The sequence below is a fragment of the Paracoccidioides lutzii genome, assembly GCF_000150705.2.
Source record: "Paracoccidioides lutzii Pb01 unplaced genomic scaffold supercont2.3, whole genome shotgun sequence".
NCBI lineage: Eukaryota > Fungi > Ascomycota > Eurotiomycetes > Onygenales > Ajellomycetaceae > Paracoccidioides > Paracoccidioides lutzii.
This window is the reverse complement of record NW_015440949.1, coordinates 1,439,361-1,465,768: the sequence shown is the minus strand read 5'-3', so window position 1 is coordinate 1,465,768 and position 26,408 is coordinate 1,439,361. Positions and strand designations below refer to the sequence as shown.

General features: G+C 45.8%; 8 protein-coding genes and 1 non-coding gene across 9 annotated transcripts; 4 read left to right on the top strand and 5 right to left on the bottom strand.

Annotated features, from left to right (window-relative positions):
- Positions 1-1,047: 1,047 nt before the first annotated feature.
- On the bottom strand, positions 1,048-2,889 carry PAAG_01757 (hypothetical protein; the record flags this gene model as incomplete). The annotated part of the gene is made up of 2 exons (XM_002796703.2): positions 1,048-2,200; positions 2,273-2,889. The coding sequence occupies 2 exons, from the start codon at positions 2,887-2,889 to the stop codon at positions 1,048-1,050; spliced, it is 1,770 nt and encodes a 589-aa protein (XP_002796749.1).
- Positions 2,890-5,349: 2,460 nt separating this feature from the next.
- On the top strand, positions 5,350-5,421 carry PAAG_11360. Its single transcript has one exon. It is a non-coding gene; the product is annotated as a tRNA-Thr (tRNA).
- A 2,808-nt stretch (positions 5,422-8,229) lies between these two features.
- On the bottom strand, positions 8,230-9,074 carry PAAG_01756 (hypothetical protein; the record flags this gene model as incomplete). Its single annotated transcript, XM_015844436.1, has 2 exons — positions 8,230-8,310; positions 8,427-9,074. 2 exons carry the CDS (start codon positions 9,072-9,074, stop codon positions 8,230-8,232), a joined length of 729 nt encoding a protein of 242 aa, XP_015701344.1.
- A 2,186-nt stretch (positions 9,075-11,260) lies between these two features.
- PAAG_01755 (hypothetical protein) lies at positions 11,261-12,279 on the top strand (the record flags this gene model as incomplete). Its single annotated transcript, XM_002796701.2, has 4 exons — positions 11,261-11,336; positions 11,469-11,488; positions 11,603-11,690; positions 11,840-12,279. The coding sequence occupies 4 exons, from the start codon at positions 11,261-11,263 to the stop codon at positions 12,277-12,279; spliced, it is 624 nt and encodes a 207-aa protein (XP_002796747.1).
- A 602-nt stretch (positions 12,280-12,881) lies between these two features.
- On the bottom strand, positions 12,882-14,384 carry PAAG_01754 (hypothetical protein; the record flags this gene model as incomplete). Its single annotated transcript, XM_002796700.2, has 2 exons — positions 12,882-13,425; positions 13,576-14,384. The coding sequence occupies 2 exons, from the start codon at positions 14,382-14,384 to the stop codon at positions 12,882-12,884; spliced, it is 1,353 nt and encodes a 450-aa protein (XP_002796746.2).
- Positions 14,385-14,759: 375 nt separating this feature from the next.
- PAAG_01753 (Nop16-like protein CgrA) lies at positions 14,760-15,580 on the bottom strand (the record flags this gene model as incomplete). The annotated part of the gene is made up of 3 exons (XM_015844435.1): positions 14,760-14,900; positions 14,991-15,136; positions 15,232-15,580. The coding sequence occupies 3 exons, from the start codon at positions 15,578-15,580 to the stop codon at positions 14,760-14,762; spliced, it is 636 nt and encodes a 211-aa protein (XP_015701343.1).
- Positions 15,581-16,160: 580 nt separating this feature from the next.
- Positions 16,161-17,367, top strand: PAAG_01752 (amino-acid transporter arg-13; the record flags this gene model as incomplete). Its single annotated transcript, XM_002796698.2, has 2 exons — positions 16,161-16,283; positions 16,450-17,367. The coding sequence occupies 2 exons, from the start codon at positions 16,161-16,163 to the stop codon at positions 17,365-17,367; spliced, it is 1,041 nt and encodes a 346-aa protein (XP_002796744.1).
- A 960-nt stretch (positions 17,368-18,327) lies between these two features.
- PAAG_01751 (hypothetical protein) lies at positions 18,328-20,164 on the top strand (the record flags this gene model as incomplete). Its single annotated transcript, XM_015844434.1, has 5 exons — positions 18,328-18,403; positions 18,522-18,655; positions 18,957-19,042; positions 19,160-19,241; positions 19,934-20,164. 5 exons carry the CDS (start codon positions 18,328-18,330, stop codon positions 20,162-20,164), a joined length of 609 nt encoding a protein of 202 aa, XP_015701342.1.
- Positions 20,165-21,148: 984 nt separating this feature from the next.
- PAAG_01750 (signal sequence binding protein) lies at positions 21,149-25,693 on the bottom strand (the record flags this gene model as incomplete). Its single annotated transcript, XM_002796696.2, has 2 exons — positions 21,149-21,794; positions 21,849-25,693. 2 exons carry the CDS (start codon positions 25,691-25,693, stop codon positions 21,149-21,151), a joined length of 4,491 nt encoding a protein of 1,496 aa, XP_002796742.1.
- Positions 25,694-26,408: the final 715 nt, after the last annotated feature.

The following is a 26,408-nucleotide window of genomic DNA, read 5'->3' as shown; positions in this document are numbered from 1 at the left end:
AATAAATAATTCTATCAGAACCCCCACGAGAGCAATCAGTTCCTTGTGATTGTAGATAATAATACTTTGACTAGTTGGTTAAGATGTTGACGTTAGAGGCTACGGCCTAGTTTGGTCACGTGACCCTATCAGTAGCAATGCAACTCAAGACTTCCTACTGTTTGATGCTGTCTCTTCCGCACCAAAAATAGGGGGTGAACGAGAATATGTATGGAGAAGATACAACTGAATTATATGAAAAGTATCTGGTGTGACGCCTTAATAAGATTGATTGTTATTCTCATTACTAAGAAGATGCTTAACAATAACAAGTTAATTAAAACATACTTTTCCCCATATTTGGTTGGCTTTTTTTTTTTTTTTTTTTAATCTGTATAGTTATATATAAAGCCCTGGTTTAAAGGAGACCCAATGTTACCTAAACAGTACCGCCATTTAAACGCAACTCCATAAAATAAGGAAATGAATAAGTTGAAGTGGCAAATGGGTAGATAGAAAAAGATTCCCTCCACACAAATCCCAAAAAGAGAAGAGAAAATTAAAAAGAAAAGCCAGGGTGGAAGGCGGGGGAGAAAAGATTAAGAAAGAGTCCCGCCCATTTCATAAGATCATATCCATGGATGGATGTCTATTCACAGGAGACAAGTAATGCTAAATCGTATATATACAATCAGCTCCACTGTTGCACATTTGTAGTAAAAAGAAAATAAAGGGAAAAGGGATACAATTAACCAGCCAAGTCCATGGGGGTGTATGGCTATAAGACGATAAAGAGGAAACACAGGTGAATGCGTGTGCATAGGCAGTGTACAATGTGAAAGTTAAACACGTCTGTAGAAGCGGGAGGTATAGCCGTACCGTACAAGTATGGCAAGTAGAAAAGGGGAACGTGGAGGGGATTCGAGGTAAAAATAGGCATGGGTGGGTGGGTGGAGTGTAAATTTGAAGATTGGGGGAGGAGAAGATGGAGAGGTGCTTTGAGGCCATTCAACAGACCATCAGGCGTCATTTTCATAGTCAACAGTTGCTGGCTCGAAGGGTTAGTATTTAGCTCCCCCAGCCGACATTCCAAATAACATGCGCGATATCCTTCGCGGTATTAACAGTGTCGACAACCTTGCCGATAAACCCAAATTTCATATGCTCCCCTTCCCCCTCATCATTGCGTGAGGTGGCGTCGTCAATATCATACAAGTCGTCGTAATCGAATGAGAAAAACCGGTCCGAAGATGAGAGATATGATTCTCGATTGTTATTATGATCGATGTGATTGTGATAATCATTACTATTTTGCTGTTGATGTTTGCTGGAGTCGCTGCTGAACCACAACCCATTATAAGCGGGTAATTCATCTTCAACCATTTTCCGGCCCGGTAAATGCCACTTCACATCCATGTCGGACGTAACAGTGGCATCATCATCATCACCCTCATCATCACGGTCGTCAAGAAGGAAATTCTCATGAACTTGTTGCCGTTGTTGATGCTTCGGAGGACGGAGGGTTTCCGTTGAAGCAGAGTGGGAAAGGCGCGGGACTGGTAAAGGCCACCATGAATATGGAGATGACCTAACAGGTGCTTGGACATCAGGCTCTGGGGTATCCCTACGGTATTTAAGAGTGGTTGGCGGTAATGGGGCGATAGTTTTGCTATCGCTGCTGAAGCTGCTTCGTGGGGTACTTTGATTGCTTAGTCGCGGTCGTGGTGGCATTTCCCGCATCATAAGCACTCCATCTTCAGATAGCATGTCATCGTCGACAATCGTGCTATAGTCCATATCATCATAATAATCGTCCTTCCCTTCCACTGCGATGCATTGCGAAACTTCATTGTTGAAGCTGATATGGCGTCGGTCGCTGGGAGTGTCGGTACCAGAAGACATGGTCGATCTACTGGAATTTTCAAAATATGTCTGGGGAAGAACATAGTCAGAGGCAGACCTTCCTAGACCGGGACGGCCCCTTGAAGAGTCTGCTTCTCGGGCTTTCAAAATTGCACCCGCATGACTGAGGAGTGTTCGGGTCGTAATGGAGCGTTGGAGGATGGCCTGAGAGGCCGTTCTCTTCTTTAGAATGGGCTTTTTATGAAGGAAGGAGCCAGAAGTGGAAAGGCGAGTAGGAGGTGGAGAGGAAACCGATGGGGATAGTTTGGAAGAGGTCTGCAATGGGCCATAAAGCCAAGTAACATCGCAATCTTTGAGCCTGTAGTCAAATAATTAGCTTAAATTCCATACAGACATATTATTGAATGGTATAAAGTAGTTGATGACATACCAATTCAGAGACTCCGGAGTGACAGTTCCAAGTCGATGCTTTGCCTTTGCCCAAGTCCTCCAGGCTGCGTTCTCTAACCTCATGCCGTTGTTATATTCATCCCGTTTGGAAACGATATACCTCCAAGAGCTCCAAATATCTTCCTCTTTCCAATCATGCGAGAGGTAGTCAACATGTCTCGTAGGCTCATCCTTTATAGAAGCATCATCCCCGACAACCAGAGGCATTACGGAATCGCATCTCGATTGATCCGTCGTGGGAGAGTTGGGAGAGAAAAACGCAGAGTCGACCGACGCCTTATCATCTTCTTCACCGCAAGAGGCTGCGTCATATGAAGGGAATACTATCTCATCGTCCTCTGGCTCTTCAGGTGTGGGAGGTAGGGTGATCGATGGAGGGCTGGAATGCAAGAAGACCGACGAGAAGATGGGAGAAGACTGTCCCGTTGATGAGGGTGAGGATATTGAACTGGTGTGAACTGGGCAGCATTCGACTTCAGGGGATTTCCGATATTGGCATTGGGATTTTAGGAAGGATGGATTATTTCGCTTTCGTCGATTGGGCTCTGGAGATGACAGAACATCCCTCTCTGGTAAAGCGGGTAGCAAAGTGGTCATGGTCTGAGCAGCATTAGACTCCGCCAATGCCGTAGAAGGGATCGATGCCTTGGAGTTGTCGAAGCTTCCGCTGTGATACCGTTGATGCTTGGGGGTTATGATACTTAAGAGGTAGAGGATATGAGGCGATCAAAAGCAGTCAACTGGATGCAGTGGAACTGCCAGAAAACCAGTCGTAGATGCCAAGTGGTTCGTATTTGGAAACAGTGACACTTATATTCGAAAGAACAGACGTAGTTAAGAGGGAATAATTGGGAGGAAATCCTGAACAGGCAAAAGTATGGAATCGGGAGCGTTTTTGGTGAGAGTAAGCGAAAAGCATGAAAAGACCTCAGCCGGCTAATTAGATCATCCACAACTCAACCTTGGGAGAACCACAGTCAATTGGAGTAAACGACTATTGATGAGTAAACAGCGGGAACTGCGATCTGTTGCTAACTATAATGTTAACCAGCAGAACAGATGATGCTGTGTATTAATTGATGCGTCGTCTTTGGATCTGAACCCGATGTTTGAATTTGGTGGTCAATGGACGCGGAAGTGGTGGAGAGCAGGAACCACAGAAAGGGGAAGTATATATATATATTTAGCTATAGTTTACTTTATGTGCAGTTAGAATAAATAATATCGCTCGACATGACGAAGTGTAAGAAATATGGCGTAACTTAATGGGACAGAGCTCGTGAAAGAAGCGAGAGGAAGTATTTATCTAACTTATAGTTAGTTAAACTAAAAGGTGCATTTTCCTCTCGGTTTTCTTCCTCACAGGCCTGGACTTCTCCGCAATCGACTAAAAAATTGATATTGAGTCAGGTTTTCTATTATTTTTGTATTTAATTTTTTTTTTTTATCTTAACGCCACCCAAAATGATTCACGGCTCCCGACTGATTCTCGCTATCCACTCTCTACCTATGGACGGCTACTCTTACTCTGTACTCTGACCTGGTACATAGCAGGATTTCGCCTTCATTCTTCGTGTTAATGTCTACCACTTATCAAGAATCTCTCGATACATGCGATGTACATACATACACACATGGAACTATGTAACTCTGTAACTATGTTTTGATTCATCAACCACCATTCGCATAATAAATCATGGGATATCAACGTTGTCTCTTCTTTGTGCTACTAAATAAGTTTAGTCTTTTCAAGCTCTCCACGAGAAGTAAGTATATGTATCTTACATTTTCTTACCATCAAATTTATATCTATTCTTACCCCAGTATTTGGCTTCTCCCCCTCCTCCTCATCATCATCATTAATCTCTAAACACAACCACATTGCCCAGAACAACATGATTAAATGGAGACGAAAGGGATTCCCCACAATCAAGGCATTCGAGGCAGAGTTCATTTAATCAATCCCTGTCATACGGAAACAAGCCATCCAATACACCCTAGATATCAAGGCAGATTGGAGTAAATACCACTACTGTGCGTATCCTGTACTACGGGATGCATTCCTGTAGATAGAGAACGAGACAATGTAGATAAATAACAAGAAAGCGAATCACACAAATAATAGAAACCAGGACAGTATATTTATGTCGAGATAATCTCGGCGCTACAATTGTTTCCCTTGATATCGTGTCAAAAAAGTGAGGGCAACCAATCCCTGCTTCGCCAATAATAATCAGCCATTATCGCATCGTGCTGCACCTTGATATCATCACTCCCCATAGTTACTCAGCGTGCCAGAAAATCGACCTACAGGGCCTCCTTTGTCCTCCCTAGCATGATGCCGATGATGTTCATCAAGGCGGACAAGGACAAAAGTGGTTAGGCATGCTAGGTCCATCAATTTCCTTGTCTTCGTTGTGACGGCAACTTGAGCGTCGCCTAGAAAGTTTAATATTTGAATCTCACTCCAAAAGCCAGCTTCTGGTCGAATCAGCAACCCCACGAGTCAAAGCGGCCAACTCGACCGTTGTTGTAAAATCCGATTAACTCGAGGTTCCAGACCAGAAGAGTTTGGTTAACCTACCAGGACAGCCTCCCTCGTCTTCAAACGACCCCCCTTTGAATTTTTAACCTGTCGTTCGATGAGGCTTTCTGTGCCCCTAGGTGGCTTATTTTTCCCCTCAAATGGCGGAATAAACCCGGCTCAGAACAGGTTTTTCTTTCGAGACAGCCTTGAAGAGCTTGCTGGAGAACTTCAGCTTCCCCCTCATTCAGCTTGAACTTTGCAAGAACAATTTTGGGCCTAGAATAACTGGTCTGAGAAAGCATGAATGGGCTTCCAAGATCAGTGCATCACGGAACAACGTGGAAAGGTTTAAACGTGGTTGCTGGGTGGCAGTGAATGACGGGTCAGAGAACTGAGGAGGGGAGGACTCGCACGCAATATTCGATAACAATGTGTTCTAAGAATACGGCCTGTCCCTTGGCCGGATTATCCCCGAGTACGCGGATTATGAATAGAGCAAATTAATCCTGGGAGAGGCGAAGAACAAATACGCCCGCGTGGCTTAGTGGTAAAGCGTATCACTAGTAATGATAAGATCCTCAGTTCGATTCTGAGTGTGGGCAACCTGAAGTATTTTTACCTCTTTGCTTCTTCTTTTATTTTCTCCTTTCTATTTCCAATGTTTTGTCTCATTATTTATCCCTGCCCAGATTGCTGGTTAGAATCAATAAACGATTTCCTATTTCCTATGTGTTTTACAAAGTGTGGAAAAGGTGGTTAACTAGGGATTTGGCAATGATCCCTGAATTGAGTAACAAAAAAATATGTCCAATCCCGCATTGTTATTATTTTCCGCCCCCCTCTAGCTGATTCTTTCACTGGCTGATGGTTGCAACTATCTATTCGGTAATTACTCCGACCCCTGTCTTCAAAGTTCCAGACCGGCGACTGAGGTCAGCGAGCTGCACTTCTTTGACCCACTTCCATCTAGAACATGGCTTCCCCAAGTGTGCCCTTCATAAGGGTCGAAGGATTAGAGAAGATGGGTTTCAAAATAAACTCCATGGAAATTCCGGAATTTTCCTCTTGTTGTGTCGCATTTGTCCTGCGAACTTAGCTGCCAGAAATTCCTAAACCCCTGGGGACAAGGACTTAATTGACTTTTTGAAAGATTTCTTTCTTTTCTTTCTTTTATTTTTTTTTTAAATTTTTTTTTTTTTTAATTTTTTTTTCTATTTTTTTTGTCATTGAATGGCTCACCGATCTTCAGGTACAGTCCATACATGGGTGTAGCTCTTTGTTTAAAGAGTTCTCGCATATCTCCTTGCCCAACTTTTGAAGTCTTGCATCACTCTCTTTATTTGAGAGTTGGATCCCAAAGAGATAAATACATAAGCTACCATTGCAAATCGTGCCCATAGCAAATCGTGCCCACAGCCTTCGCGCCCACAAGTCACTTTCTGTTTTCATCGATTATTCATTCTCTTTAACTCCATTTTATGATGTACCCGCCAAGGCTCTGGACTGAAGAATGGTCAAAGCGAACGCACAACCCTACCATGGCAGTCGCTAATCGCGCCAATTGTGGGCTGGGGCCGCAGTGGCGTGGAATTTCTCATCCCATTCTATTACCTTTCTCAGGAGGTGTGTCAGGTACTAGGAAAAAGAGAGCGTTATTTAATTATGACAGATGCCATTTCCATGTGGGAGATGACGTTTGTGGTACCAGGTGTATCTATCTGTGGGACAGGAGTAGGCGAACGTCAAAAACGGGAGTGAGAACAGGGACATTCCGGGAACATGGGGCGGCTACCGTAGTAATTTTTATATTCAGATAACTACCTTGGAGCGAAAATGCGGGGAACACCGGAATCATTCTTCTCAAGATCGTGCAACGACTCTAGAGTTATCAGTGGGAAAGAGGATGGCGTTCGTTTTCGCCAGTGGAATGATCCTCGGAGATACACCAGAATATGATGCTAAAAGACACTTAACGACTCACTTGGAACACACATACTCTGCACATGTACATACAAAACATGTAGTGCCTCCGATGTGATCATTCGTCGTAGGGCCAACTCACACTAGTCGGCGGTTAGTCCTCTCATTGCTGCCCATTTCTATGGAGACTTAAAATGTTGGGTCCCTATGATTGCCCTAGCGAGGACAGCCCAACGAGCCCAAGGAAATGAACAATAACGTATATCATATCACTGCCAGGTGCTATCTGTTCTTCACAAGAAAATTTCTCGCCCCGTTAAAGGAACAGCGTCAGCGACAGTATCAAAGCTCATACATATTTAACAAGACGTCATAGCGTTATTTTTGTATTTTTGGGTTAGGTTTGTATACTTTGAACCCTGGTTGTGGGAAGGCGTTTAAGTAGCTTAAGTCGGAGATAGTCGGGGTGTAAAAGTATGTTATAGCTGTGCAAATTTGACTGGGATAGAAACGGTTAGGCACTTTATTTATTGATATGATATGTGCAATATCCATGAACTCTTTTTACACGATACTTGATTCTAGCTCTAGAGATATTTAGTGAGAAAGGGAAGAAGAAGATCGGACAGGAGAAGGAACCTATAAATGAATCTCGAACAGAACATTGGATAGGGGAACTGAATTAAGTGCGAGGTCCCGTAATATACGGATTTTGAGCTGGAGTTGGCGGGGGAGATGACATGGATACCTTACTGACTCCAGTTATTCCGGCACTTTAAGTTATGCTTTCAGTGCTCTCCCAAAGTTGAAGGGGGTAAAGGTTACGGGACAATCAATGGCTTGGTGGTGAAAGGGGGAACCTTCCCCCCCCCAACAACAACAACAACAAAAAAAAAAAAAAAAAAAAAAAAAAAAAAAGACAGGTGGAATGGGATTCGAAATCTGCTAGTTGATGGGAAATCCGTATAAAATGTGGATTTGTCGAAAGCGGAGAACAGAGAACGATGGGTGTGCCTTTGCCAATGAATTGATAATTGGCCAACTGGCGGGGTGGTCGTGAGGTGGTGACGCAGAATGTACCAAAGATGTACCAAAGAGTTAGTTACACAAGAACGCCGTCGAAGGAGGGCTTGCTAAGGCCATGCCTTCCGCATATGGGTTTAGGTCATCCTTAGCCCATGGTGTTCTTCAGGTTGGGAGGACATGTGAGATGAAGAATTCACACATTGTCCCAGAAGAACGGTCCTTGAGAAACGCCCTTGCCTATTTCTTACGGTAAATTCAAAGACGAACCCAATTGAACGGCACTGGGTACACAGGCGGATATCATGCTTGCACATCCGTATCTGCAGAGAATGGAAAAGTATTGATCCATTCCATCCATATGGTAACGTTGTGCCCCCAATAGTATCAAGATCAGGGATTATCGTCTCTAATATAAATACCTTTCAATTCTCAATAGCCCCAAACCTCAGAATAGGCTCAAGACCCTAGTTAACCGGAGGTGAAGGACTGTAACCTTCAAATAGAACCTTGATACCTGAAGGATATTCGTCGCCAAAAATCCTCAACTATTGACCCGGGAATAAAAATCAAGGGTTAACGTCAGAATTAACGCCTCTTGTTAAATAGCAGAAAAGAAGTAAACGGCGAAACGAGGAAAAGAAAAGGAAAAAAAGTAACCCACCTTCTCAAACATTTTCAAAACGATCAGTCGCATCCCTTCCTCACCAACAATAATCGACCTTCTCCTGGAAAAGTCTCCCAAAGCCACAACCCTCAACTCCTCCAAACGATTGCCCGCATACCAGATATCCAACAACGTATCAACCGTCCGCGCCCACCTGCTGGCCATACTTGCAATCTCAATCTTTAACACCACCCGTCTAGCCTGCTGCAGGGCTCCTTTTGAGATGAACATCGAGATATCCACCGGCCGCCCCAGCGCCATTGAGTAAGGTGGTGGTTCGTCGATCACTAGTTCCTGAGCATGCAGCACTGGCAATGCTTCATAGGTTATCTGCCTACACAGGAGGAAGACAGAGGGAGTAATATAGTCTGATTTTGGAATGTGAGGTGGCGGAAGGGCGCTCTTGGGATAGGCGTAGGAGCACCTGGTACGCGGTAGGTAAGCGGGCCAAATGCGAGGCTTGTAGGCGAACCAGATTGCTTCCGCCATTTCGCATTCATAGCGGAGGCGGGCGAAAGGAACACGGAGGTTTGGCCAGCTTAGTGCCAGGGTATAAATTTCGTGCCGGATTTCAGGAGGGAGGTTGAGGAATGAAAGGGGTCGGCGGGTGTTGTTAGACTTGTTGAGGGTAGTGGTAGTACCCATGATTGGTTTGCTTCTCGTTTCCTATTTCTCTACGTGAAACTCCGGTAACTTGCGAAGAATCGAAGGGGTCTCGTTACGAGACTGGACGCGGATCGTATCCTAGCCAGGCGAGTAGCATTGAAGAGCGTTGAGTGGACAGAGTATTCGCTCAAGAAGTGTCCGTTGTTAAATTGAGAATCTATAAATGTCATGAATCTGTAAAATATCCCATTGGACAGGGTTGTTTTGCTGCATACCTTTGTTGATCTTGAGAAATAATTACGGGCAGGTTCTGTCACGCCATTTCTCTAGCGGCACGCGACTTCCACATGTTCGATACCTTGAAATTAAGGTTTGGAACTGGCAGCAAACAAAAGCTTATTTAAGCGCTAGGCGCGGCTCAACCCATGGATTCGGGCAACTGAGCCGGCCCTAACGACGACATTATTTCAGCCTCATCGTTCCTGTATAAAGGCTGAAGGTTTGCTCTATCTAGGTTTTGAAATTTCATTGATCTCCATCTTGATTAAGCAGTCAGCCGTTAATGAATTGCTTCAGAAATAAGAATGCACAAAAAATGGAATCATGAAATCGCAGGCATATGGTCAGGTATAAACAGATATCGCGACAAAATCATATTTCCTTATTCATCTCCCTAACTTTTTCTGACACAATGTTGGAGAAAGGGAAGCCTATCAACAAGGACGTAATGGCTGAAATGATGAACTTCTGGTCTTTTCAGACTTCACTGCTCAGTTGGCTCCACCTGTCGTCCCCTGATGGCTGCAGCGAAAAAACCACCTACAAAACAGTTACATGCTCAGGCTCGGATAAACAATTTTCACTCATTATGCAAAAGTCATGATCGTTATTTAACTTATAACTTGCTTATTTGGTTAGTATCTGCTAATTACGCTCGAGACTTTTCATGTATGAGTCCGGCATGTAGACCTTGTGGTCCTTCTGAACCTAGTTCAGCATCCAGAAAAGTTGATGCAGGAAGACTGCTCCTGAAACAGTCTACGGGAGTGGTGGGGGACGGTGGCAGTGTCCGTGATGAGGATGATCCTGCAGCATGTCAGTATTGTAGTTACCAGAAGTTTGTAATCTCTAAATAGTGTTATCTAGGTCTTGAGCTGCCAAAGGCTTTCATTTGTTAGCGATGGAGATCATAAATACCGAAGCTCGGAACGGTTTACGCAGCAATAGAGATGTTGAGATTGCTGAAGTTTTTGCATCTGGGACAAAGGTCGTGCTGCACCTTCATCTGGAACGTGGTCACTGCGCTCCCCAGACTGAATCAGCCAAAATAGATAATAAATAAACAAAAAGGGTATCATGACTTCACGAGATGGAGGAAATACCCCAATCGCATGTTCGATCATGGAACACCTTGGGATATAAGAGACCAGAACCAGGCTTCCTTTTCCATTCAATATCCATTTTTCGTTTGCCATATATATAAAAACGATACTGTAGCAAATTCTCAGAAAACTCATCGTGAAAAATTTGCAGCTAAATATCTTCATCCTTTGAGAGTCAATGTGGAACTTCTTCATCATAAGCTTGTTCGTTTTGAAATTTAGGTTGGCTGTATCATTTTCCACGGTAGTAAATATTTGCCACACTCCACTTCAGCCAATTCCTTGTTGGTAGTTATGGGACTGTGCGCCTGTCATTGGAAGCGGTTATGGCTAATTCCTCCGTTTCCCCGCGAACCTTCTTGTGGTATATTAGCCGCCGCCTATACGAACAAAAGAAGCTCCTTCGGCCTATAAAGTGTTAACAAAGAAATGGTTGATATGTTCCAAGCAGAATATTTAGGCATGCCCATGGCTCGATAGATATCAACAAGGCTTGGGCGAAAATAATGTGTGATCTATAACGGCACCCACTCACTACCCCGGGACACGTGAGAAGAAGAAAAATCTGAAAAGACTAAATAACTTAGAGAAAAAGTATCGAAACCCGGGTTGGCTATGCCTCTGCTTCTTCAATGATCTCTAAACATATTGAAAATTGTATATAATAACTAGAGGCTGGCAAACGTTAACTAGCGGAACCACTATATTCCGGTAATACCAATACGGAGTGTTCATGTATTATTTACCAAACGTGAGGCTTGATCGAAACCAACAGTGCCATAATTAAGAATTATAAAAGATATATCTGATCATCACATCGTCTACATTCGAATCTCAGAAACTATGGCAAATACGGCAGCTCATGAATCTTCAGCAACGCCCCCTGAACCCCAAGCAAGACATATAGTTTACTGTGGAGGTGAGTTTCCATTTTTTCCTATCCAAAGCTTGCCTTTCCCACCCTGTTCCCCTCCCAAGAGGCATTCCGCCGGATTGTAAATGCGTTGTATTTTTATATAGCTAGACAACTAATCCTTCCCATATTACTTAGTTTGCTCCCTTCCACCTGAGGTGTGTTATACCTCCGTACTTCGTGTTAATCAATTTAGTTCATACTCTTGCTCCAGTGGCACGAGTTGCCATGTGACATCGTAAAACTAAACGTCTTTGTTGATGGTGGTTCAGTATTGCGAATTCGGCGGTACAGTGAAGAAATGCCAGGAATGGCTACAAGATAACCATCCTGATATGTACCAGCGGTTATACTCTGACGGTATGCCATATCCTGGCTTTCGCAATCCATTGAAGCACCCATTCGTCGCACCAACGGCAACATCCACTCGCCTTTTTTCACATATCTTTCAAATACCTTACAATCCACATAACTAACCATATGTTGTGTAACAAACTCCACGGGAAAAGAAACCATAACCGCAAACCTAAGCACACTCTCTCTCTCTGCCCGCGAGCGTGCCGCCAAAGACGCTGCGAAGAAAGAAGCCAAAGCCGCTCTAGCCGAAACCCGCAACCAGGAACGCAAAGCCGCCGCCAAAGTCCAGATCCGCCGCGTCGAGCGCAGCAAACGCAAGTATGTTACCGTCATTTCTGGCCTGGAAGCCCATGGGCTAGAGAACAAGAAGATTGCGAAGGAGTTGGGGAAGAAATTTGCGACGGGGAGTTCGGTGACAAAGGCGACGTCGGGAGCGGCGTCTACGGTTCAGGGGGGGATGGGGGAGGAGATTACGGTGCAGGGAGATGTTAGTGAGGAGATTTTGGATTGGTTGATTGAGCATTATGGTGAGAAGGTGCCAGAGGAGAATGTGGAGTTGGTTGAGGATAAGAAGAAGAAGGCTGCTGGGTGAGGAGCTGAAGGTGTGATTGGAGGTTTGGGGGGGGTTTGGTGGCTCTTTTTCCTTCTCCTTTTCATTTCCATATGTTTTATTTCCTTTAATTGGAGCGAGGGGCTTTTGGGTTGTATGAATATCTAAATTAACGATTTTCATGACAGGAATTAGAGACGTGGGTTGCTCTATATGTGACATTAGAATAATTTAATGCACGAAAAGACGAGTGATGACATTCATACTTGACATCCAGAATGGAAAAGAAACTGACTATGAAATTAAACCACTTTCACCCCCTGGGCATCATGATGCAAGAAGAGTGCAAAACACCTCATCATCGTATGCCTTGTTCCCATATGTCCTGATCAAGCAGCTTTGTACATAATCATTGCCAATGCCACATACACTCCTACCATGCCCTTTAACTCCTGAAAAATCTCCCACATTATATAACAAAGGAAAAGAAACTAAAATGAAGAAGAAATAAAACCTCTCAGTCTTGAAAGAGGTTCCGCGAACGTCTCATCTTCCACTACATTGACCCCCCCCCCCCCCCCCTCCTCGTCCCCCAGCTCAACGCTCTCACCCAAGCAACTTACACATAAAGCTCCCATCCCCATCTACAGCAGACCAATTTCTAGCGTCCCCAACCCCTTTTTCACGTTTAAATCCACAACCCCTTCCCCTGCCGTCACTGGAAACGCCCTAACCTGCCCAACCACCCACGCCACCACAGCTACCACAAGGGCCATAACTACAAAAGCCCAAAAGATCCGCAACCGCCTCCCCACCCGCGCCTGCCACTCAATCTCACGCCGATCCCACTCCTCAATCTGCCGCCTGACAACTTCCATACGTCCACTAAGCTCGGCAGCCATCTGGGAGCTGGCACGCATGCGTGCCTCCAGGGACTCGATGCGCCGCACCTGCGCAGCGAAGCCCTGGAAATCGTCAATCTGCTTGCGTGCGTCGCGGTCTAGGTTGTCTGTTTCGTGCGTGAAGTCTGTGTAGAGGGTTGAGGCGGCGTTAGCGAGGTCGTGGAAGGAGTAGATTGAGTGGTGGAGGCTTGAGATCTTTTCAAGGAGGTTGTAGTAGGTTGTGTCGAGGCAGCGGTTTATGTCTGCGGTGCGGATGGCGAGGACGGAGAGGGAGGTGCGGTTTGCTCTGTTGGCTATTAGCGTGTATGTTATGTGAAGATGGGATGTCTATACATTAACATGCAGCCGCCCTTCTGGGTGGAGATTGAGATGGGAGAAGATCTCCCGGTTCCATATGTAGTAGCAAATAAATAGTAAATTGGAATATTAAACTCACTCTTCCTCCTTCATCCTCCGCATCGTCTCCCTTCTTACTTCTGCCATTGTGACATTCTCCCTCCGCTTCCCAATTAACAACGGCCCTTGTGCAACACCAGTATCACTACCATCTTGTCCACTTGTCTCAGACTGGGGTGTAGTAGTAGCAGCAGCAGCAGCAGCAGCAGCAGCAACAATCTCGCTCGTACCACCCCGTCCTTTTTCCCTATGCACATATTTTCCAGGTCGTAAACTCATATTTGCATGTTCCCTCATAGATTTGGGCAACCTTGTATCTCGCGACACATGGTGTTTACTATGGCGATACTTGCGTTTCTCGGGACTTCCAGCTCTGTCACGGGCCCCTTTTTGTGCTAGACAGTCACGTTGCTGCTGCAGTGGTTGCTGGTCGTGGTCACGATGGCGCAGCGGGTGTCGGTGGTGGTGGAGACGATGGTGCTTGGCAGGGGACGGCCAGAACTCATCTGCCAGAGAAAGGTTGTTATGATGGTTTAGAGGTGTGTATATTTTTGGCGGTTGAGGTTGCAGATGGGTGCTGTAGCTGGATGAGGGTAGTCTATTGGTGATGTTTTGCAGTGGTTGTTGTTGTTGTTGTTGTTGTCGTTGTTGTTGTAGCTGTTGTTGCTGCTGCTGCTGAGGGGTGACGCTGTTTGTGGCACCAGGAGCTTGGGCGCTCGGAGGTGAACCATGGATGGGCGGCGGTAGGCTCGCTGAGGGGCTTCCCGCAGCGGCAGACAGGGTTTCGTGAGCCATTATTCCCGCAGTGGCTGAAAATTTGGATTCTTTGTTATTGCTGAACGATGCCATGCGGTTGTGGTAGTTGGATGGCTGTCATTTGGGGTTCTGGCTGGGGTTGGCGTGCGCTTTATCGTCTATTGACAGGGAGTTTTATGAACTGGGAGATTCTTGGCGGAGAGACCCTTGCCTGGTTAGTTACTAGTCATATTTACACCCAAGAGGCTGATAATAGGTGTTATTGAAGATTGGTTGCAGATAGTAAATATGGTCTCTTCTATTTTTTATATGACTATTGCGGGTCAGGATATCATTCTCCTCGTATGCAGCAAGATAGCTAAATAACCCAGGTGAAAATAGTGCGACACAAATTAAAATGTTGCCCCCAAAAACGCCAACTTCATGGTATATATGATAAGAGGAATACAACAATTCCGCCCCACAGACTCAAGAATTGAGAAGTTTATTCCTTTTCTCTCTCCGCTTGAGCCGCTCTACTCGTTTCCTATGCATCTTCTCCGCCATCTTTTCATACCGTAACTTCTCCTCCTTGGCGGCCCGGCGATCTCTGATAGCCTGTATCCGTCTCTGTGAGTAGCGAAAGAAATAAAGGTTAGCTTCGACTAAAGTGCGGCAATCCCAATGGGTGAAAGAGAACTCAAAAGCCAGTGCCCATACCTGACGCTCAGCCTCTTTCTCATCTTTCATTTCTTTTTCCTTTTCTTTCATAACGTCACGGGCCTTTCGTTCCTCGAGGCGTTTCGAATATGAGGTCTGACCAGCTGTGGGGCGGAAGGGTGTTTTGGTACCGTGCCAGTTTTTGCCTATAGTGGCAGGGTTGAGAGACATGTTAATACGGATGTTTCGAGAAAGCAGCACTGAATAATGACAGACAATAATTGTGGAAGGTTTTTCATACCATTTTTCCGCATGCCCTTGGGTGCCTGTGATGCGGGCTCTGAAGCCTTCACCGCGGTTTCGAGAGCGGCGGACATGGCAACAGAGGGTAGGGTGTCTGCGGCAAACTGACAGAAAATGGGATAGTCGGTCGGTAATATTACCAAAAGCCAGATCCCCGCAGCGTCCTGGACTCTGACTGTGTCTCCTCTGTCTCTCCGTCTCTCCGTCACTCTCTTACCCGGCGTCGATTTGCGTGAAGAAAAAGAAAACGGCCTCGAGTGCCGCATCTTCCCCAATCGGGCCTGGACTGGCTGACTAAGCCATCTATGTGGAGCAGCAGTTGGGGTTGCGCTAACCAGAAAAGGCATAAATATTATCTTGGTGCCATCAGATAACCGGATCTCGGCGATTTATTTGACCCGAAGCCGCCTGTATATTTTCATTTTTGTTCGATTCTTTAGCATCCAACGACTGAACCACCGACCAACCACCAACGAATCTTTAAACCACCAGCCCTCAGTGTGCATCACCCAGTAAGAAACATCCAAGCATCCAGCCAACCACAACCTGAACTTTGCAGAATCCCCTCCTTGATCTCCCCGCCCGCTCCAAAATTGCGTCTTCCGTACATTCTCTCGCGGCCTGTGGCTTGCCTGTTCATCCCGTGCTCAGCCCACACTGTATGTCGTATTTAATCTCATAAACTGCTCCGTATCCATGTCTTTCTCTTCCGTATGATGACGGTCAAACGCCGACTACCTCGACATCTAATTACTACTGCAACTTCCACCACCGTTACTATATCTCCTGCACTCCATCCCCCTTCACCTAGCCGAGTATATATTCCTCACAGATATACAATGCTCTTCCGATAACTCCCCCCCAACCGTCTTTATTTTTCTCTTCCCTCCCCTTCCCCCGTCCCAGTCTGTTTCACACTCCCAAGCAATGGATGCTGTGAAACCGCAGATTCCGGGCGCCATAGAAACTGAAATGGCGGTGGAGCTGGCCGATTTCCCTTCCACTACAAGTCACGGCGTAGAGGCTTTGAAGGATGTGGTATATGGATCCGTATGTGATTCCCCTCTTTCTAGTTGTAGTTTCCAAAGTTAGGATTTTTATTTTCATTTTATTTTTTATTTTTTTAATTTATTTATTTATTTATTTATTTTTTTTTTTTTCCCCAAGAAGTGGAAGAACAAGTTTTCTTTCTAACTTCAATCGTGCTGCGTATCAGACTGCTGGAATTGCAGGAAAGTTTATCGAATATCCCTTTGACACTGTCAAAGTACGCCTTCAATCCCAACCAGATGGCCTGCCACTACGATACAAGGGCCCCATCGATTGCTTTCGCCAGTCCTTTCAGGCCGGTGGGATCAATGGACTCTATCGGGGCATCAGTGCCCCGCTCGTCGGAGCAGCGCTTGAAACAAGCAGCCTGTTCTTCAGCTATCGTGTCACCCAGGAGCTTCTCAGGTCGACCCTGTACGCCTCTGTAACCGAACTGCCCCAGTCCGCATTGCTCGTCTGCGGTGCCACAGCAGGAGCATTCACCTCTCTCCTCCTAACGCCCGTCGAACTCATTAAGTGTAAGATGCAAGTGCCTCCCGGTAGCATCCATCACAAATCTCCAGGCCCTTTGTCTCTAATTACAGCCGTCTTCCGTCATGATGGTTTGCCAGGATTCTGGCGCGGGCAGATGGGTACACTTATTCGAGAAACGGGGGGGTCAGCTGCTTGGTTCGGGAGCTACGAGGGTGTTTTGGCTTTCTTTAAACAGTACAACGCTTCCAAAGTAGCAACAGCAACAACGGCAGCAGACTTGAGCAGCGCCACCCCAGATCCCATAGTATCACCGTCAGCTTCGGAACCGCTAGCAGTTCACCAGCGTTTGCTTGCCGGCGCCGCAGCGGGGATAAGCTATAATTTCATCTTCTACCCCGCGGACACCATTAAGTCGCGCATGCAGACGGAGGTTGTCGGTCATACAGCCGTCAACTCCAGACGGCCCACCTTTTGGGCTGTGGGAAAGGCTGTCTGGAAGCAACAGGGCTTGGCTGGGCTATACCGTGGCTGCGGCATTACTTGTGCCCGTTCTGCACCCAGCTCTGCATTCATATTCACGATTTACGAAGCTTTGCGCCACTATCTATGACCATTCTGATTATGACGATGATGTCATCTTCTTCTCTACACTTTCGTCTTCTGCTCTCCCCATCCAATACCTCGCCATCCTCACAGTGGTAATATCTTCTTATTTTCTCTTTTCCTTACGGCATTATTCACATGCACGCATAGCCATACAAACTTCTTGCTATCAATCCTACGAACATTGCTTTCTTTATTTTCCTTTTTGTGTATCTTGTCCTCGATTATATATCAATCTAGACGGAACGGGTATTATTAAGTTCTGGCAGGCTTATCTAACTAAGGAATTGATCTACCTTGATTTCTGACTTTCTCTGTTGTTTTCTGTCCTCACTGGCTATTATATCTTAATTTCTAGCAGCTTGTTTCCCTTTTCCTTAATTCGCCCGGCATCATTATAGAATCAGTCAGGTTGTCGGAGAGCTACGTATTACAGTGCACATATTTGTTACCTTCTATTTTTGTCAGGTTAGCAAAAAGAGCATGGGTTATTTATTGCGGAAGGCAAAAATGGTTGAGCTGTGGTTAGGAGACAGAAAAAAAAAAAAAAAAAAAGAAAAGAAAAAAAAGAAGAAAAAAGTTAAGAAAAATTATTGATGATCAATAAACATTGAATAGAGATAGCTATGGGATAGATTTTTGATCTATTTGACATCATATCATGCATCTGGTTCATCCGATTATGACCGTCCTCTACGTACAACATGCGCAGCATTGATATATTCAAGAATTACTTTTCATATAATTCTGGCGGTGGGGGGTTGGGTTTTGTGGGTGAACCACTGAATTCTTAAATGTTCTTGTGAACTGTTTAACTATTGACTAGTTAGTTAAGCTGATGCAACAACCTTCAGCTCCAACCATGAAGTTTAAAATCAAAAGCCACAAGCGCCCGTAGATACAATCTACAATCGCCCTATCCGTTCCAGCAATAAGAATTCCCATACACATATTCATATATATCAACATGCCCTCCGCAGTGTCCACCACTGAACTCCAAACGCTTTCATCAAAAGCTATCGCGGCGAAGGAAACGGCGTATTGTTCGTATATTGAAATCCAGCTCCAATCCAGCTCCAATCGCTGCAACAACCAAGTCCATCTCATCTCCCCCTTATTGAATCCCCGCCAGCGCACTAACGAGTGCCCTCAATACAACAGGCCCGTACTCAAAATTCCGCGTGGGAGCCTGTCTGCTCACTGAAGAGGGAGAGTTCGTTGTTGGCGCCAATGTAGAGAATGTCAGCTACCCCGTCGGCGTATGTGCTGAAAGATGTGCTTTTGGGACTGCAGTGGTAAGGTATTCGCGGTTTATTGTCCCTTTTCCATCTGCAGCACCCCAGGTCGAACCCGACACGGTGTCTTCTGTGGGGTCGTGGTGTCGTCAAGTTTGGATATCTACATTTTAATTCAGATATCCAGGCATTGTGGTTTTGTGTCTCATGCAACTTAATCCTCTTCCTACATACCAGAGCAAATCCACCCAGTCAAACACATCTCTCCCAAATGTTACTCGCAGAACCTGACTGTCCAAGCCAAAATCCTGCATCCCTACACTTTGTTGAACTGGACATTAACAACACCATTTGCATCCAGGTTGCAGGCCACAAGAGCTTCAAAGCTATTGCAGTCGCGACAGACATCTCTCCCGGCGCCTCGCCGTGCGGGATGTGTAGGCAGTTGTACGTATTATCTGTCTGGTGAACCCTGTGTCTTTGCTAGTTTGGGACGTACTATCCAACCATAGTTACATACTACAATCGCTAACGTGAGCTACTGTGGTTCCTTAACTTCAAAAGTATGAGAGAGTTCTGCACCCAGTCTTTCCCCGTTTACATGTATGGTAAGGATGGGAAGTATATCATGAAGACGATGGGCGAGGTATGTACTCGTATTTTGTGCGCCTTTTTGCATTCGAAGACAATGGATACGTCTGGTGTCCTTGCGGTCTCCGTTGATATATTGACGCCATGTTTATAGCTTCTTCCAAATTCCTTTGGGCCTGATGAGCTTCCCCGATGACCGAAAGGGGTGAATATTTTCGCGTCAGGAGGAATTTATGAGACATTTCAATGTTGATACGTACGTAACAGCGTTGATATTCGTATTTCCGAGTGGATGAATAAGGACTGCTTGTTTCCTATATCAATTTCTACAATTCTAGGTACAGATTCCCAAAGTATGGGCCTGCACAATGAAAACACTTTTAAGAAAACAGGGGAAAGGGGTGGGGAAATTGATATCTGGTGGACAGATGCTAATATAACATGTGCAAGTGGGATCTTACCCGAGGAGAACATACGGATAGAACATGGTCAAAATAATGAAATTTTGAGTATTAAATACATTATTAACCTAGGTAGATATCTACACCGTCTGTCTATTCTCCTAGAGCCATTACCGGTAGCCCCTGGCCCAATCGAATCTCCCATTGACGCAGGCGGTCTCCTTTCTACAAATGCGATCCGCCAGTGGTCCTTGGTGAAGCCCCCATCTACCGTGCTGGAGACTCAACCCTGTATTAGTTAGACTGTTTTGCCAACCCCCCCGAACTGCACATCTTGCACGCTTAGCCGGATACTGGAGCTGCACAAGGCAAAGCTCGAGAGCTGAAGCTCCAGGACAATGTCTCAGTTGCGTCCTTCCGTCAGGGAAAACCTGACAGCTACATCACAGCTTACTATCAGGGCATACATATATGTCTTATTGATGAAGAAACGAGAAATTTTGAGATTCTCAAGGAAATTGTTCCAACAGACCAGAAGGATAATATCCATTTCAACGATGGAGTTGGTGGATGCTAAAGGACGACTGTGGCTAGCGGAGATTGACAAGAAGGCCATGGCTTACGGGACAATTAAGCTACGCTCTAGCTATGGGGAGCCGAAGGGGCGACTATGGTTATGACCCCGGACGGGAGTCTGCATTTGACGGGAAAAGGGCTTCTTTAAGGGAATGGATTGGCATGGAGCCCAGATAACAAGACGAGCATGCAGGAAACAGATCTCTTTATTGGAAGTGTCACTTCTGCTTATGAACAGATGTTGATTTGAAACTAATAACCAAAGTGCACTTCAACAACTCCGTCGGAATGCTCGTGTACGTCTACGGCTTTAATCTAGAAGCAGGAACCATCTCGAACAAACGAATCCTCGCCGACTGTCGAACGGCAACACTTATTATGAGATAGAGAAGTGGCAGAGTTGCATGGGACGATGTAAGTCTCATTAGGCGCATTATTGCTGGATGCTAGCTATGTATATGTTTGCCAAACGCCTTAGGAAAGAAAGGAGAAAGAAAGATTGGGATTGGGGAATAGACAACGCGCTCAAGGTCTTAACGACGTTTATTTAAATGTGGGATCGATCAAGTCGCTGGAACTCAGTTCTTTAAACAAAGATACTCAGCCGCAAATCCTAGATGCCAGACCTAGAGAAGAGAAGCGGGAAAAAGGAATAATGACGTCACTTATAAAAGTGATAATTTGTAGTCCAACGAAAGGAAACGAACCGCTGAACGGTACATACGAAGATAAGATGGAAGATAGGTAAATGGCCACGCCAACATGAAGATAAAAAAATAAGCTTTACTTCCTGATTATATGATAGAACATGCCTGGAAAGAAAACACCAAAAATATACATGAAAAGAAATGACTAGGCCCTACAACAAAGGTCTACAACAAGGCTCGACTTTCGTCGAGTATAATCTTATCATTTTCATTTGTTTCAATGTGAAAAAAGAAGTGAAAAAAATATATCTTACTCCCCCGTTAAATTCCAAAACAACTCATACTTGACCTCTATCATCGTTTTCCTCCTCATCAAAATCTTCCGCTCCAAGCAATTCATCCTCATCATCCACAACACCCACATAGTCTGCCCTCTGCGCCGCAAATGCAGCCCTCGATGAATACACCCGTTGCGATGAGCTCCCGCCAGGTACACGTGCATAACCTTTCACGCTGCGCCAGAGACTGGACGCCAGAAGAGGCAGCGCAGTGGCAACCGCGACCACACCGGCCACAATCGCCACGGGTATCGATATGAAGAGCGAATCACTGGCAAAGAAACCTCCAGAGCCCGTGTCACCCAGGCGAATGCGACCGAATTTGCCGTCCCAGCGAGTATAGACATAATACCCGATGGCGGCTGCGAGGCCGATGGGACCCATAACGACGAAGAAAAGGCCGACGCCGCGTAGACCTGGATGTTTCTTCAGGAATTCTTCTTCCTTGTTTGGACAAGCATGGGGAATGATGTGGTGAAGCTGTTTGCCGCCCTCGCACTTTGTTAGAGGTATGCGTCGATAACCGGTTGGTTCGTACCATTCGACGGCTTTTGGATCCTCCATGCAGATAAGTTTTGGGTCAAGGGGTTGAAGCCCAGGGACAGGGGCACAAGTGCCGTCGATTTGCGGCTCATAGTTATAATCACTAGGAGGAAGAAATTAGTGTCCACTCATCGACGAAATATACGAGACTACTTACCATTCGTAATCTGACCGTGTACACTCGCAAATATCCCCAATCGAATCCAAATGCTGAAGTTCTCGACCAATAAAACAATCCCTATCAGGTCGCTTCCGGTGGTATTTAGCTCTGTGGCCAAACAAGCATCCGTTAGGTTGGAAAGGATGTATAGGTTCCCAGAGATAATAATCATCAGCCTCTGGCTTCTCTTCGTTCAAAACACACTGCTTGTGTCTCTCTTTTAAGTTCGAAAAATCTACGTTGACAGTGGCGATACCGGGCTTCTTTCCATTGCCTACTTCATTACCCCAGAGCAGGAAATTTCGGGAGGTATCTGAGGGTACGGTAGAGATATCACGGATCAGCATCTCGACCTCCGAAAATTGGAATTCCTTCCAACTCTTGCCTTCGTCCAGAGAATAAAAGAGAGTTTTGGTTGGGCGAGACTCAGGCACGATGACGATAATGGATCCACTGTCACCAAATTCCCATTGGTATTTGTCTTTCTTCACCTCCTCCCAAGTTATACCGCCGTCTCGGGTGATGAAGGTGTCAGCCTCGCTTTTAAGAGTTAAATATTCACCTACATTTCCAGTTCCTAGCATGACGCCTATAGCAGCAGGTGATGAGTATGTGTCCCGGGGATCTACGCGTTCGGTGTAGCTGTGGAGGTGTAATGCGCATTTATCAGTGGGTTTCCCTCCTTTTGTTGAGCAACTATAGTCGCGGCCTTCAGAATCTTTGCTTGGGGGAGACAGTAGTGTCCATTCCGCTCCATCATTATGCGTAATCATGGTTCGATATTTTTTCGCAGCTCCCTTTTCAACATCTGCCACATTGCCGACAACGTTGGCCATAGCAACACCCTCCATGCCTTGCATTTTTTCAAAATCTGCGTATCCATAAGTATTCCTATTCACCGCACTCAAACTAAGGACGTAGGATGTTCCGTTGCTGTTACTCTTCAAGATGCTTCCGTACTCGTGGTCCTCTATATTGTTGACGGTAACATGGAGGAAGGCGGCATGCGTCCTGCTCTCTAGTACGGTATACGCCCGTTGGACCGGAATCTGAACGTTAGCTGGGAGATCAGCGTATGCAAAAGTCTCACCATCAACACTAACGCCCACACTAAGGGAATCTTGGGGTTTCTCTCCTCGCACAGCCACGATAATAAACTCTTGCATGGTAGCGAAGTCCAAAATATTGTTATAGTGGACCTTTTTCTCAGAAAACCAGTCATCAGTTGAGAGGAGCTGCAGATGATGGTTCAAAGGATTTTCATTTTCAAACTGTTCGCAAAACACAAGATTATTGCTCGAGCCTCGGGCTTCTCTCTTTATGAACTCGCATCTGCGAACATATTGCATGAGGAAGTGCCATTCGCTCCCGTGGTTCGTAGAGTAGTAGGCAACAGAGTGGCATTGGGGTCCCCGTGTCTTGCATTCCACGGCGCCGGTCCATATAAGCCAATCTCTCCGTTCGGGATGGAATGATAAGACCGGAAGTTTGTCTTGATTGGGAGGTATGGGAACCTTGAACGTTCTAAAATTCTCTCCACGGTCAAGAGTATACCAGCCATCCCCACTGTTTGTCAAGAAATAGGCAACGTCATCAAAGTATTGATGTGGGACTATTCGGGTTATGCTTTCACCAGGAAAAATTTCCTTCCATATCTTGCCGTGGTCCCTGGTAATATATATTTGTAGCTCACTAGTGATCATGATGACTGTTTCATCATCACCTTTGCTGCTGTCCTTACGCTCAAGATAAAAGTAACCTTTGTAGTTGTCCGCCGTAAAAAAAGTCTTCTGAACAGCAATCTCACCACTGACAGGAACCGTCAATGTATCTGTGCAGACACGTTCTATTTGCTTATCAAGTTCCACTCCTCCTTCCCTTATACACGCATTACCGGGGATCAGCCTAAACCCAGAGCTGCCCATGTACTTATCATCTGGCTTTTTGCAGGCACCCTCAGGAACCGGGAGGTTTCTGGCGGGAACGCAACTCTTGCCATCAGTGCTGCGGATAAAGTTGAAGTCGCACTCAAAATCCTCCACGGTACATTTGCAAGGCTCAAATTGAGGAACTGGTTCCTGGAATTTCTTCTTAATGAAACAATCAACATCCGCCTTCCTCCGTTGATAAAATTGCTTATGGCCCATCAGGCAGTCCGGCTCGTTTTTCTCGTTCAATCTGGCTGGCCATGTTTCAAAGTCATCCTTCCCGCAAGTTCGTTCTTCCATATCCGTAAAGCTAATGGAGATGACATAATGTTCCACTTCAGAGTCTTTTTTGGCGGACCCAACTAGCAGAAACTTCAAACCTGTGGAGTCAGGCATCGTCGTAAGTATTCTTGCACGAATTTTAATACCATCGGGCAGTGAGGCCTCTTTCCAATCCTTGCCGTGGTTAAGAGAATAAGAAATTTTGCCTGTTCTTCCCTCATCAAATATGGCAACAATCACAGAGCCCTGGTCTCCAAATTCGTATTTATGAGCTTCATCTAGAGCTTTCCTCCAGGTAATTCCCGCGTCGTCAGAAACGTACAAATCGCCATCGTAGTAATCCTTAAGATGACCACCTGTGTTACCAACCCCCATAACCAAGCCGGGCGCCGGACTTGAAAACACACGACCGCTGTTGGACAAATGGGTGACCGAATGAAGGTGAAGGTCATGTTTACCGGCCTTTAGTGGCTGGAAAGTCCTCCCATCGTCAAATGAAATCTGGCTGATAATCTTCTTTTCCACTAGAGCTGACATTTCAACATCTTCCCAATTTTTGACAGTATTCACGAGTATGATACCTTGGATATTCGCGATTTTCTCAAAGTCGACGAATCCCAGGCTGTTGCGGTTTGTGTGGTCAATGTTGCGTGTGAAGTAGGTGCCATTTGAATTAGACGTGAACAGCCTGCCCATAGGTGCCGAGGGTGTTTCTGCCACCACATCTATCTGAATACTGTAATTGGTAGACTCTAGCACAGTGTATGCATCCTCTTCTACCCTATGTCCATCAAACTCTGCTCGATGCCACTGGGACCCATCGTCTGTAACATAAAGCGCCAGCTCACTCGTCCTAGCCGACTTCGCCGCAGCAAGCAGGTATTTCTTCACGCTTGCGGTACGCACGACGCCACTGACAGCACGGCCGCTATCAAGCGGAGCTTCAGTCCCCGGATCTTGCTTGAAAAACCGATCCGAGTAGAGGAGCCGATTATAATCCGACCAAGGAGATTGCAATCCTGGTACAATGCAAAATATCCTATCGTTCACCTCTTTTGACAGGTTGAGCCCATCTCCAAAGATGGGTGTTGAAACGGCCCAGTTACATCCCCGTGCATTCTCCATTAAGATGTCCACGGTTTTAAACCCATCCGTCGTGTAATATGTTACTTCCTTGCAGTCGCGTCCAAAACATTTCTGTCCCTGAAGCAATACCCGGTCGGAATCCTTGCCGTGGAAAACTAGTGGATACAGGGATTGGAAGAATTCCACATCGGCGCTAAACTCATGCCACGACTTGGCCTGATCATTCGTGACCCAATGCTTTCCCGCCTTGCCTAGTATGTATGCCTTGGTCCTATCTGTTGGGTGCGACCAGAGTGACAAGGCTTGTCCTTTTAATCCATCCAGATTCACCATATCCCATTTCACGCCGGCATCCCTGGAGACATATACATCGCCATTCTTGATGTCCTGGAGCATCACGACGTCCGAGTCACCGAAATAGAAGAGGTTGATGGGCTCATGATCGAACCTCGTGGCCGTAATTATGGGACTGTCTGCTTTTTTGGCACTGGTGAATGCTGTGGCCAGCAGCAGGCTGCCAGCAAGCACTAGCCTTCTGAGGATCATGACGGTCGTTGATGCGGTGAAGGCATCTGTGACAATATAACGAGATGGAAGACGAGAGGTCCGATAGGAGCACGAAAGGATGAATCTCAATACCTATTCTCGATATGCAAATGTATTTTTGAGAGCTCTTCCAGGATAAAAATGGATAGAAGAAATGTAGCTGACGTAGGTCGGCGTGGAGTAAAACCAGAACAGGAAGGGGGATGGAATCAAAACTGCACCACGTACATCAAGCAAATGATGTTGTGTGAATGAATAGGAGCTATAGGGAGCTGCAGTCCAGCTTGTTGTGTGCTGAAGAAATACTAAAGATATATTGACTCGTGTCCTCTGCAGATGTTGGATGTTCGTTTGTCGTTCTACTCGGTGCTGGCTACAGAAGGTCACATGCACCTTAGTCGCCCGGGTGCCCGGGATCACGTGAGCTAAGCGTGGGCAGAGAAAGCTAGCTCTCCCGAGATTAACCATTCCTAGAAGTTTTGACAGCCCGATGATTAGCTAAATATAGATCGGCAAATTCTTGGTTCTTGGAACTTCAACCAGTAAGACACCTCATAAAAGGCGAGTGCTATTGTGATAGGGAGGAATGGAAGAACTCAAAGGCAATTGATAGAATTGAAATTCTCTGCCTTCAACCACTTATATTTCGCCAAAACCGCTTGGAAGCTAGTCGCAAATGATTGTGAAATTATTTCCGTCCTTTCCCCACACTATA